The sequence below is a fragment of the Anoplopoma fimbria genome, chromosome 20 (assembly GCF_027596085.1).
Source record: "Anoplopoma fimbria isolate UVic2021 breed Golden Eagle Sablefish chromosome 20, Afim_UVic_2022, whole genome shotgun sequence".
In the NCBI taxonomy this organism is placed as follows: Eukaryota; Metazoa; Chordata; class Actinopteri; order Perciformes; family Anoplopomatidae; genus Anoplopoma; species Anoplopoma fimbria.
This window is the reverse complement of record NC_072468.1, coordinates 27579149-27591913: the sequence shown is the minus strand read 5'-3', so window position 1 is coordinate 27591913 and position 12765 is coordinate 27579149. Positions and strand designations below refer to the sequence as shown.

General features: G+C 38.8%; 1 protein-coding gene across 1 annotated transcript in view; it reads left to right on the top strand.

The window, feature by feature from the left end:
- The first annotated feature begins 1661 nt into the window (after positions 1-1661).
- The window catches only part of adam15 (ADAM metallopeptidase domain 15), a 22247-nt gene continuing 11143 nt past the window's right edge, over positions 1662-12765 (top strand). Inside the window, 10 exon segments of the mRNA XM_054620962.1 lie at positions 1662-1979; positions 3161-3252; positions 8035-8111; positions 8199-8277; positions 8357-8433; positions 10298-10538; positions 11418-11465; positions 11532-11558; positions 12427-12498; positions 12594-12763. Of these exon segments, the coding sequence (XP_054476937.1) occupies positions 1832-1979; positions 3161-3252; positions 8035-8111; positions 8199-8277; positions 8357-8433; positions 10298-10538; positions 11418-11465; positions 11532-11558; positions 12427-12498; positions 12594-12763 (1031 nt within the window). The 5' untranslated portion in view covers positions 1662-1831.

The following is a 12765-nucleotide window of genomic DNA, read 5'->3' as shown; positions in this document are numbered from 1 at the left end:
TTGTTATTTCAGAATCTTTTTTTGTCCATATTTACTCTTAAATCACAGCAGAATATGTTTATTTTGGGTTCATACAGCCGTAGTGAACCAGCCAACATGTGTCTGCTAGTCATAACAGTGTGTGTGTGTGTGTGTGTGTGTGTGTGTGTGTGTGTGTGTGTGTGTGTGTGTGTGTGTGTGTTTGCACGATCACATGACCAAACTACATATGAACAGATGAGTTATGTAACCAGCTGATCCACAGCAGCTCGTGCATCGGGGGGAACCCTCGATGACATCAACATTACAGATGACATCATCAGGGTCTCTGAAGTGTATTCAACATAGGTATTGGTATGATGACATCATCAGGGTCTCTGAACCCACGATGACATCACTCACCTGTAATCCTGCTGAGCTCGGCGTTCAGCTGTCGACCTGCAGTCACAGTTTAAATACTTTGTCTTCATCGTATTTATTAATGAAGGACAGTGAGACATCTGGAGTTAATTTAACCAAAACAATACTCTTTTTTTAAACTCACTAAATAGTTTTGTTCCCTAAACCTAAAAAAACTTTTATTTTGAAAAGATTGTGTTTATGTCACAAGCAGAATTGACTTCAGAAGGAGTAACTTTTATATCATAGATATCATAAGTTGAGTGAGAGAGCAGGTCTGATTCTTCAATCTGTGATGAATAAACTTATCTAGATATGAAATTACATTGAAGACCCACTAATTAGGATTTTTTTCTGACTCATTAATGAGTTTGTTAATTTTGGGCTGAATAAATAAAATTATCTTAACTTGGATGGACTTTATATTTTATTTAATAATAATTAAGTTCCTTTTAAAGTGTGATTGACTCAAACAGCAGTAGGAGTCCGACAGTTAAACGTGTTGACTATTACTCTGCAATGTAAATAATGTGTAATTTATTAGTTTCAATTTAACTTAAAAAAGACATTTATCATTTTAATAAACATTTATGTAGTTTAAGTGGAAAGTACGTGTTTAATTATTTTAATTATATTAGAAAAGAATCAAGTAACAGTAAATGTTTAGATTTTTCTTGAATGAATGAGTTAAATGTGGTTAAATGTAAATATGTAGTTAAATGATGTTAAATGCTGTATATAATATATATATAATATATATATATAATATATATATAATATATATATATTATATAATGTATATATATAATATATATATATATATATATATATATATATATATATATATATATATAGTATATAGTATATAATATATATATATATATATAATATAGTTTATATATATATATATTATATATAATAGTTTAGTATATAATATATATATTATATATATATATATATATATATATATGTGTATAATATATATAATAGTTTAGTATATAATGTATATAATATATAATATATATAATAGTTTAGTATATAATGTATATAATATATAATATATATATATAGTTTAGTATATATATAATAGTATATATAATATATATATTATATATAGTTTAGTATAATGAATATAATATAATAACAGACTGTCGTTCAGTGACTTTTATTTTGAAGCCTGACTGTCAGGACTTCCGGTCAGCGTCCGGCAGCGTGATGACGTATCTCCCGGTATAAACAGGAGCCCCGCCTCCTCCGGGGACCAGTCGCTCCGGAGCCTCTCGGCACGGACACAGCCGTCCGGAGTCACGTCACCCGGGCAACGCAGAGCATCAGGCGGTGTTGGCGGGAGTTTCCTGGGGCCGTAAACTGTTTTGCAGATATCGCTGCGGGGTTTCTCACGGAGGACGTCACGGTCGCTTTCTCCCGCGGGTGCGCACGCAGCTGGCGGAGGATGACCGGAGCTCCGGTGCTGCTGCTGCTGCTGCTCAGCGTCCGCGCTGCGCTCACTGCCGCCGGGTCCCTGAACGCACCGCGGGGCCACGCAGGGGCCCTGGCCCCGGACGGCCGGCCGGAGGACGGGCCCGGCGTCCCTGCGACAGGTAAGGGCTGCCGTAAAGCGGTGGAGCGGAGCCGTCGCAAACTGAGCTGAGGGGACGTTTCCCCGTTGCCAGGGTAACGGGGGACCCGCTCTGACGTCATCAGCCTGCTGGAATCTGACAGACTATTGATTTACTATTAAAGGATCAATTAAGACGTTAATATTCATAAACCAGTGAAAGTACACATGAATTAATGTTACACTCTTTATTAATAATATTATTAATTTATTATTATTATTATTCATTTATTAATATTAATATTTGTATTTTATTATTATTAATATTATTCATTTGTTATTCATATTTTTTATTTATTATTCATTTATTGTTATTCATATTTTTATTATTCATTTATTATTCATTCATATTTTTATTTATTATTATTATTCATTATTTTTATTCATATTTATTCATTATTATTATTATTATTCATATTTTTTTTATTATTATTATTCATTCATTGTTATTCATATTTTTACTATTAATATTATTCATTTGTTATTATTCATATTTGTACTTCATATTTTATTATTTATTATTATTATTTTTATTTAATTTATTATTATTCATTTTTATTTATTCATTTATTATTAATATTCGTTTATTATTATTCGTATATTATTTATTATTTATTATTATTCGTTATTTTTATTATTCATTTATTATTATTCATATTTTATTATTATTACAGTCCCACAAGGTCACGATGAAGTCGATAATAAAAACAGTAAAATAAAAAACATAAAATACATTTGATCACATTGAGACAGTCAAATGAAGTTTGATATAAAAGTGCAATATATTAATCTGCATGTTAAAGGATCAATACCACTTATACATAAATAAAAACATTTCTCTTTTTTAAACACATCCAAACATTTTATGTCAACTTAATACATTATATTTATTAGCATTTATTGTGATGTGTTGATTTAAATATATTTAAATAATAATTCCCTTTTATATTTTGACCAGTTTGATCCCAAAAATTAAATATATATATTTTATTTATTTGTAAATCAACAGTTTGTCCTCTTTTGAACCAAAACAAACAATATTGATTTTTAGATTTTTAATGTTTTATTTATTTCTAAAGACATTTCAAACGTAAAAATAATTCTGTCAAACTACAACTTCCAGTTCATCTTCCCAGTATGCTCCCAGTCTGTCTGTGTCCTCAGGTGTGGACCGGCGGCGGCGTCCCCTCCCGGAGAAAACACGTCCGTTCGTCCTGGTGGGAGGAAAGAGGAGGAGCCTCCCCGAAGCTCTGCAGGTGAGTCATGAACCCCCGAAGCTCCTGCAGGTCAAAGGTCAAACCGTCAGACCAGTGGTGATGTCATCACACTGGGATCAAACTGGACCTCTACTGGTTTAATAACCAGCTATGAAAGGGTTCATGGTTTATAACTGGTTGGTTTCTTTTGCTACTGGTATTTCTCCTGAGTTTTACTGGTTCATTACTGGTGTTTTACTGGTTCATTACTGGTGTTTTACTGGTTCATAACTGTTTCATTGCTGGTTCATTACTGGTCTGTTACTGGTTGGTAACTGGTTCATTGCTGGTTCATTGCAGGTTCATCACTGGTTCATTGCTGGTTCATTACTAGTTCATTACTGGTCTTTTACAAATTTGTTACTGGTTCATAGCTTTCATTGCTGGTTCATAACTGGTTCATTACTGGTCTGTTACTGGTTCGTAACTGGTTCATTGCTAGTTCATTACTGGCCTTTTCTAATTTGTTACTGGTTCATAGCTGGTTCATAACTGGTTCATTACTGGTGTGCTATTGGTGTATAACTGGTCTCTTAGTGGTGTTTTACTGGTGTGTTTCTGTGCTTTACTGGTCCTCAGTTCAGTCTGGTTTCCATCAAATAGTTCACTGGATGTTTGGAATGGGTGGGACACACACACACACACACACACACACACACACACACACACACACACACACTTTCCTTCCACATTTAACAAAACAAAGCAGAAGTCCCCCCACCTGTTACCATGGTTACCTGATGAAGATATTTTTGGGTGTGTCGTGTGTGTGTTTCAAAAAGCATTTATTTTGCTAAATTGAACTGAATGACTTATTTTCATGAAGTAAAATAACGAGGCGGTGTCTGTGGTGGAGGACAGAGTTATTGAAGCTTCTCTGCTTTAACAGAACTGTTGAACATCGTTAAGACGGGAGGGCAGGTCTCTCTGTTCTCCTTCATTCATGAACACAACGCCTCACTGTAATAACAGAGAGGAAGGACGTTGGAGCGTGGTCAGCTTTCACCAGGAGCTTCCTGCAGGAAGTGTGAGATCTGGGGGGGTAGTTAGAGGACGGACACTTCCTGTGCAGCTGACAGAAGCTGAGATCACTTCCTGTAGAAATCCCCCCCCACCCTGACTCCACCCGGCCGGGAGGAAACGAGGAGAAGGATGGGGAGTGACTGAAGTAGACAGAATAATCAATCACTTTGCTTTTGTTTGAATCTCTGAGCTGAAACCTGCAGCCAATCAGCCAATCAGCCAATCAGACCGATCAATAGTCTGGATATCTAGTTTTAAATCGGTTCTCTCACTACCGGTCCTCATTTTTTGTGATTCTTAAGAACTTTATCCAAGTTTGATTCTTACTTTTATTCCTTTGTCTTGTAGTTATTATTTTTTTTACTTTCTCTAGTTATCAGTGAAAGGGGTCTTTAATTAAAGGAGCTGTATGAAGCATTCAGATCATCAATATCTGATCAATAACTATCATCTACATAAAGATTTAGAGGAGTAACATCTACCTGATCAGAGGATGAAGTCTGTTTGTTCACAGAGCGTACATGTTAAAACGAAGTCAAAGCTTCATGTGTTAAAGCTGCATTCTCTCTGCTGTCCACCAGGGGGCGACTCCTCTGGTTGTATAGAAGTCTATGAGAAAATGACTCTACTTCTCTCTTGATTTATTCCCTCAGTAAACATTGTAAACATGAGTTTATGGTCTCAATCTCTAGTTTCAAGTCTTCTTCAATACAGCATGATGTTCATTTAGTAAATGATGCTCCATTTAGAGTCAAACAGACCATAAAGCAGGGGATGCTTTAGGTGTAGGAGAGACTTTCTACATAAACCAGAGTAATACTGTATCACAGCAGTAGTGAAACTCCTCCTACTCCTCTTCCTCCTTATCCTCCTCTTGCTCCTCTTCCTCCTCCTCTTCTTCTTCCTCCTCCTTATCCTCTTTCCCCCTATCTTCCCTATCCTCCTCTTGCTCCTCTTCTTCTTCTTCTTCCTCTTCTTCCTCCTCTTGCTCCTCCTCTTCTTCTTCTTCTTCTTCCTCCTATTCCTCCTCTTTCTCCTCTTCCTCTTCTTCCTCCTATTCCTCCTCTTTCTCTTCTTCTTCTTCCTCCTATTCCTCCTCTTTCTCCTCTTCTTCTTCCTCTTCTTCTTCTTCTTCTTCTTATTCCTCCTCTTCATCCTCCTCTTCTTCCTCCTCCTCCTCTTCATCCTCCTCTTCTTCCTCCTCCTCCTCTTCCTCTGTTGTGGTCTGCTGTTCTGAGCCTCACCCACAGTGTCTGCAGCTATGACATCATCTGGAGAACGGGCGAGAGACATGACCTCATCAGAGAGAGAGAGAGAGAATAACACATCATTAAACTAATAATGAGTCGATCTGTTTTAATACATAAAATACAATATTTTATTTACTAATCGTTTGAGTTGTGTGTTTTTATGAAGAAAAAAACTCACTATAGATTATTATATATATATATATATATATATATATATATATATATATATAAACATATATAAAATAAAAAAAATATTTTGAAAGGGAATCAAACGTTGAATTGATTAGTGAAAATAGTTTCTGATCACTTTGCTGACCATCAACTAATCAGTTAATCAGATAATTCTCTGCTCTAATGGGCTTACTGAGCGGCTCGTTGTCCACACAAGAGTTCAGGTCAGTGAACGCCTCCTCACTGGTGTGTGTGTGTGTGTGTGTGTGTGTGTGTGTGTGTGTGTGTGTGTGTTGTGTGTGTGTGTGTGTGTGTGTGTGTGTGTGTGGAGGGTTTTTGCCGGTTTCACAGCTTCAGGATCAGTTTCCTGTCAGACCCACCCAGCTGGACTGATCATGACTCAGCCCCCCCCTCCATCCTGCTGCACAATGACAGAGAGGGTGGAGAAAACAAACACGCCTCAGAGAGGAATTCTGCTCATTCTAAAGGAAACTATTAAAAACCAGCAGGTCAACTTTTAAACTTCTTTTTCAGGTTAGAGGTTCTCACAATGTTATATTAAATATCAATAAAATAAATATTTATTCATTATTTTATTCTACACAGTGCAGGTCGTCGTCTCAGAACCTGAACTCTGATCTGATAAATGAAATGAAGAGGAGGTTTAAATGAGAACCTCTGACTTTGTTTAATATCTTGTTCTTAAACTAGATGAACTACAAAAACAAAAACTGTGTGTTTGTGTGAAAACAGACAGCAGCCAATTTGATTAGATATACTTTAATTATCTACAGCTGGTCTCCTCTGTCTGTCGTGTGAAAATGAGAAGCCTGACATGAAAAGTTAAACCGTTCATTCAGGGCGAGATTTTAAAGACATTTAGAATAAATTGTTCATTTTGGTTGATTTTTCTGCCGGAAGCGTTCGTCACACATGATGTGTTCAAGAACCGTTGGATAGATGAAAAGCCTACCATGACGACGTTTAGTTCTGGTGATTATGACTCGTCTTTATATTATATTTATATTTTCATCAATAAGAAAACAGTTCATGTGTCCAGAACAAAGACGATGTTTCTGTGTGAAAGAAAACATTTGTAACCTGAGATAAACACCACACACACACACACACACACACACACACACACACACACACACACACACACACACACACACACACACACACACACACACATACAATAACACACACACACCTAGCTGAGAGGAGAAAACGAGGAGGCGTTGGACAGGAAGTTTCTCCTCATCAAAGAGCAGCTCCATCAACAGGCAGGAAAGCACTCTGATTGGATAACGGATGTACTTAAGCCCCGCCCCCGTCCTAAAGCACTAAAAGATGGAAGTGACAAAATAGAAAATTGTTCAGATTGATGCAGATCAGTGATCCACACTGTGGTGTTTAAGTATAAAGACAATACGACACAGTATTATAATAATAGTATTAAAGTACTCTTTCATTATAAAAGTTCATGTTTTATACTTAAGATGTTCCTCTATATCTTCTATATACTAAATAAACAAGTTTTATGTTTCAGACTTTGTCCCAGGGCTGCAGGTCTTTCTCTATCACATCAAATTTACTTTAAAATGAACACTTACTAATCAAAGTTTACTAGATTACGGATCAACAAACTCGTTTCCTTTGTTTCCTTGTTCTCTGTTCTCTCTCGTAGCTCTGCTGCTGTCTGGAGTCTCTGTCGTACTGGAGAACGTTTATGCTTTTGTTCCTTTACAGTTTCTTTGTGAACTTCACAATAGTTGTGCAGAAAAAACACATTTATTTTGTGTCCATCGTCCTCTTCAAATCCTCAAACTGTGCCTTCTAACGTCCGCTCCAGCAACAGCTGCTTCCTCCTCATGTCGTTAGTAGTAGAATTATAAAATATAGAATTTAACTGAACACTCTGCTAGTAAAGACAACGAGGTGCACAACACCTGTGATCAGATATCCATGATGAGTTAACCTGGTGGTTGATCAATAATCAATTCTGATGTTTGATTGTTTTCTTCTGGAGGCGTGACGAGTCAAAAGGACACGTCGTGACTGATGAGACCCAAACAGGAAGTGACCTCAGGTGTCTATTTCATCGTTTTTAAAGGTCACTGGTTCTGGCCGTACAGACTACAACACAACCCACGGGTTTTCAAACTAACATGGTGTCAGCAGCGTTCTCAAACGCCTCTGTTTTATTGGTCGTTTAAAGGACGCTCGACGTTAACGTAGAAAATATGTTCATTTCAAAACATAAACGTAGTCTTGTGGATGTGGACGACTGTAGTCCTCAACGCTCTCAGTAACTGAACGTTGTGTGTGTCTTCAGGACGGTCACCCTGACCGGCTGCAGTGTGGACTGGAGGTGGGAGGACGTCTCTTCCTGCTGGACCTGGAGAAGAACCAGTGAGTCTCAGATTTACTGGGTGTCCTTGAACACAACATGAACATAGAGCGTTAGAGATGTGACGTTTCTCTTCTGTGTCTCCTCAGCGACCTGCTGCCCAAACCGCCCAACGTCTTCTACTACCTGCCCAACGGCACCGGGGTGTCTGTGAGAGCCGACCCTGTGGTGAGTCAGTGAACGCACCGCCACCGAGACCGTCTGTTGTGTTTCCAGCTGTGACAGATGTTTGTGTGTTTGTGTGCAGACTCACTGTTATTACCACGGCAACGTCCGAGGATTCCCTCAGTCCAGAGTGGCTCTGAGCACCTGCTCCGGACTCCGGTCAGTCCACACCCGAGTACTAATACACACCCCGAGTACTAATACACACCCCGAGTACTAATACACACCCCGAGTACTAATACACACACCTAGTACTAATACCCTCAGTGGCTCTGAGCTCCTGCTCTGGACTCTTGTCAGCAACGACCCCGAATACAAATACACCTAGTACTTAAAAACCTAGTCCTAATACACACATCTAGTACTAATACACACACAGAGTACTGTTAGACACACAAATCAAACATTATGCTATCAGAAAACGTAGCTTAAGCTAGCTAGACTCAAAGTCAGTAACAAACCTCACACCCAGCAGCCAATCAGAATCCAGTATTCACCCTGACCGTGACATAAAGGACATTAAATCAAACATTATTTTATGAAACTAATTAATATAAAGACTAAAGACACCAATAAGATACAGAATGACACTTTCAGGTTCTACTCAGTCTCTCATAATGTGTTTATCCCACAAGTAGGCGTCGCCATGACGATGAATAAACGTTATATCTTTCAGCCTTCTGTGAGCTGAGAACTTGTTTTGCTGCGTTCAGTTGTGAATTTATAGATGGCTTTAATTAAAGAACATGATTAAGTATTCAGTGTTTACAAACAAACAGCGTTCTGTCCTCATGAAGAACAGAACCAGATCTCCAGGTTATAAAACGCCTGCTTATTCACAGAAAACACATTTTGTGAAAGTACATCTCTTAAACCCTCTGATCCGGTTTGAACAGAGTCCAGGACTCACTGAGATCCAGGTCTTTGTGTTTCTGCTGACCTCAGAAAACCGAGAGTGACGACGTCAGCGTTCCTCTGCAGGTCACAGCGATCCGGATCAGCGGCCGTGACCTTTGACCTCCTGCAGCTCACAGTGTGAGAGGCCTCAGAGGGATTATCTGTTTACAGGCCCACGTGATGAGGACCTGGTCCAGGTTTCTGGGTTCCAGGTCAGAGGCTCTGCACACAGAGAACCTCTGTGACCGGATCAACACACAGAGGATTATTCCCTTCATGATAATCAGGTTATTGAGAGCACAGCGAGGAAAAAACTAAAACAGACGCTAAACGGAGGCTGATTATTAGTTTTATTATTTTACAAATATGAAGGAAAAGAAGGAGAAAGAGCTTCTTTATCAATTATTAATTAATACATGTTATAAGTTTAATTCAATGTATTATTGTTTCACTCTACTCTTCAGCTCAACATTTACATAATTAACATTATATAATTACAAATACTTTGACATTATTAACATAATTACAAGAACATTTACATTATTACGATTATTAATAATTAATTAATGTTTTAATATACTAATATATTAACATCATAAATAACACATTAACATTATTAAAATGAGTACATCAGGAGCCAGCAAATGGTTTAACATTCTTTTTGAATCAATTAGTCCATTAAATGTATTAATGGACTAATTGATTAACGGACTAATTGATTAATGGACTGATGGGTTCAGCTGTTCTTTTATGAACTGTTTTTAAACAAGAATGGTTTAATTTATGACAACAGATTTTTATTAACTATTCATGTTTTTTTGTGTACAAATCTTAATCTGTTAACAAACTAAATCTGTAAAATAAATGTAGTGAAATAAGAGCAGAAAGTGTACAAAGTACATCAAATGTGTTCTTAAGAGTACTCAAGTAAAAGTACTATTTTACTTTCCATAACTTGTTTTTAGGATTATTAGTTAAAGCAGTCGCTCAGACTTCTTCCAGATTCCTTCAGTGTTTCATAATCATCAGTCTGCATCTTTTCTTCTCTATTCTCTGTCTCCTGACGTCATCAATCGGTCTGATGGATCATCATAATAAATATAACTTCCTGTGTTTCCTGCTGCAGCGGCATCATCGCCTTCAACTCCACCCTGAGCTTTGAGCTGCAGCCTCAGGAGGACCTCCACCAGCAGGGGGGGGAGGAGGGGGGAGACGGGAGCGGAGGAGGAAGCGGAGGAGGAGGAGGTGAAGGAGGAGGAGTTCACCTGCTGTTCTCCACCAGCCCTCTGGAGGGCGACGGTGCTGCAGGATGTGGGGTGTCACACACCGCGGTGCCCCCTCTCCACAGCTCCACCCACACACACCGGGTGAGACAGGAACATCTGTGGTAGAAAACATCTGGGGTTAAAGGTGACAGGAGCACTGTAGACGTGAAAACCACGACTCCCAGGGTGCATCTCACCAGGAAACATCCAATCACAGCGCTCCAAACTCTGCAGGGAGCTGAAGTTAGAGATTAGACTTACTCTGCAGTTTAAACCACTTTCAGGTTCTGGATCAGTTTTTTGCTGATCGGCTTCTTTGCCATGGCAACGGGAGCAAAGGCTCATGGGTATTGTAGTATTTAGAGCTGTCGACCAAACAGACGGACAGACCCTGGTTGTAATAATCAGAAGTGATGGTCAGAACCAGCAGATTCTCCCAGTAGCTCATGTCAAAGAATACTTCTGTCATTATTAGTCCCTGCAGTAGTACTCTGGGTAGTATCAGTAGTACTCTGGGTAGTATCAGTAGTACTCTGGGTAGTATCAGTAGTACTCTGGGTAGTATCAGTAGTACTCTGGGTAGTACTCTGGGTAGTATCAGTAGTACTCTGGGTAGTATCAGTAGTACTCTGGGTAGTACTCTGGGTGGTATCAGTAGTACTCTGGGTAGTATCTGGGTAGGGTAGTATCAGTAGTACTCTGGGTGGTATCAGTAGTACTCTGGGTAGTATCAGTAGTACTCTGGGTAGTATCAGTAGTACTCTGGGTAGTATCAGTAGTACTCTGGGTAGTATCAGTAGTACTCTGGGTAGTATCAGTAGTACTCTGGGTAGTATCAGTAGTACTCTGGGTGGTATCAGTAGTACTCTGGGTGGTATCAGTGGGTAGTATCAGTAGTACTCTGGGTAGTATCAGTAGTACTCTGGGTAGTACCAGCAGTACTTCTATGAGGTATTTTATATGTATTTGTTCTGTCTGCAGAGTAAGAGAGACATCCTGTCTGAGACCAAGTACATCGAGCTGGTGCTGGTGGCCTATGAGGTATTTTATATGTATTTGTTCTGTCTGCAGAGTAAGAGAGACATCCTGTCTGAGAATCACCTGGTGGCCGATCACCAGGAGGTCAGTGTTTGTGTTCATCTATAAGAAACAGCTGCTAAGTATTGTTATTATTGATCGCTCTATTGATTATTAACTAAACGAACATGATGGCGTTGCTACATGTATATTTATACACATACATACTTATTGTCAGAGTATTAAGTACAGCATACGTTACACACTAACAAACAAATGATCCTCTCCTCTTCATCCAACTCTTCTGTTTTCCAGTCGTGGAGTTGTGTTGTGACAAACTTGTATTGATCTATTGAATCTATCAAACAAATCAAAGATCAACCAACAGAGGATTTAAACAACTGCAGGTCCAAATCTAAAGTAAATTGAGTTTCCCTCACAGAATTCATTAGTTCACAACCTGCAGGAGTAGAAATCAGGCAAAACCAGATACTACTAAATGACTGGTTTTATCAATGGAGTCTGGTGTGTTTGAAGAGAACACAGATAACAACTTGAGTTTCTCATCATAAAGTTCTGTCTGACAGCAAAGTGAAGAGGTGAACATATTCTAAATATTGTGTTCATTTGAATTTGTATTCTTTTAGGTTTCTAAAATATGTTTTTCTGCTGCTCCTGTTCACAGCATCTCTACCTCACTGACGGGGAACTGAAGGTTCTTTCTTTAAAGCCACCAGACTCCGTTGACAAAAACGTCATTTTACCTCAAAACCAAGAGAAAACACACAACCCAGTTTAAACAAACAAAATAACCCTTTAAGTTATTTAGAAACCTAGAACAGCTAACAATGAATCAGCTAGTGAGTGTTTCCTTTGAAAACACACCAAAAAATATTTAAAACTATAATTATATAATAATGAAGTTGTTTTCTATTTCTGTGTTTTCTAATTTTTATCATTTGTGTTTTCACAGTTTCTGAACTACCAGAAGAACAACAAAACCATCATCTACCGCATGCTGGACGTGGCCAACCAGGTGGACTGGGTGAGAGCCGTGACCTCTGACCTCACCGTCACCGTTAGCCTCTTTTAAAAGAGCAGCAGAAGAAGAACCGATCCGTTTCTGTGGTTTTCTTTCAGTTCTACCGTCCTCTGAACGTCCGCGTGGCGCTGACCGGTCTGGAGATCTGGAGCGACCGCGACAAGATCCGTGTGGAGAAGAGTCCCACCGACACCCTCAACAACTTCCTGGAGTGGAGGACCAGAGAGCTGCTGCCCCGCCTTCGCCACGACAACGCCCAGCTGGTCATGT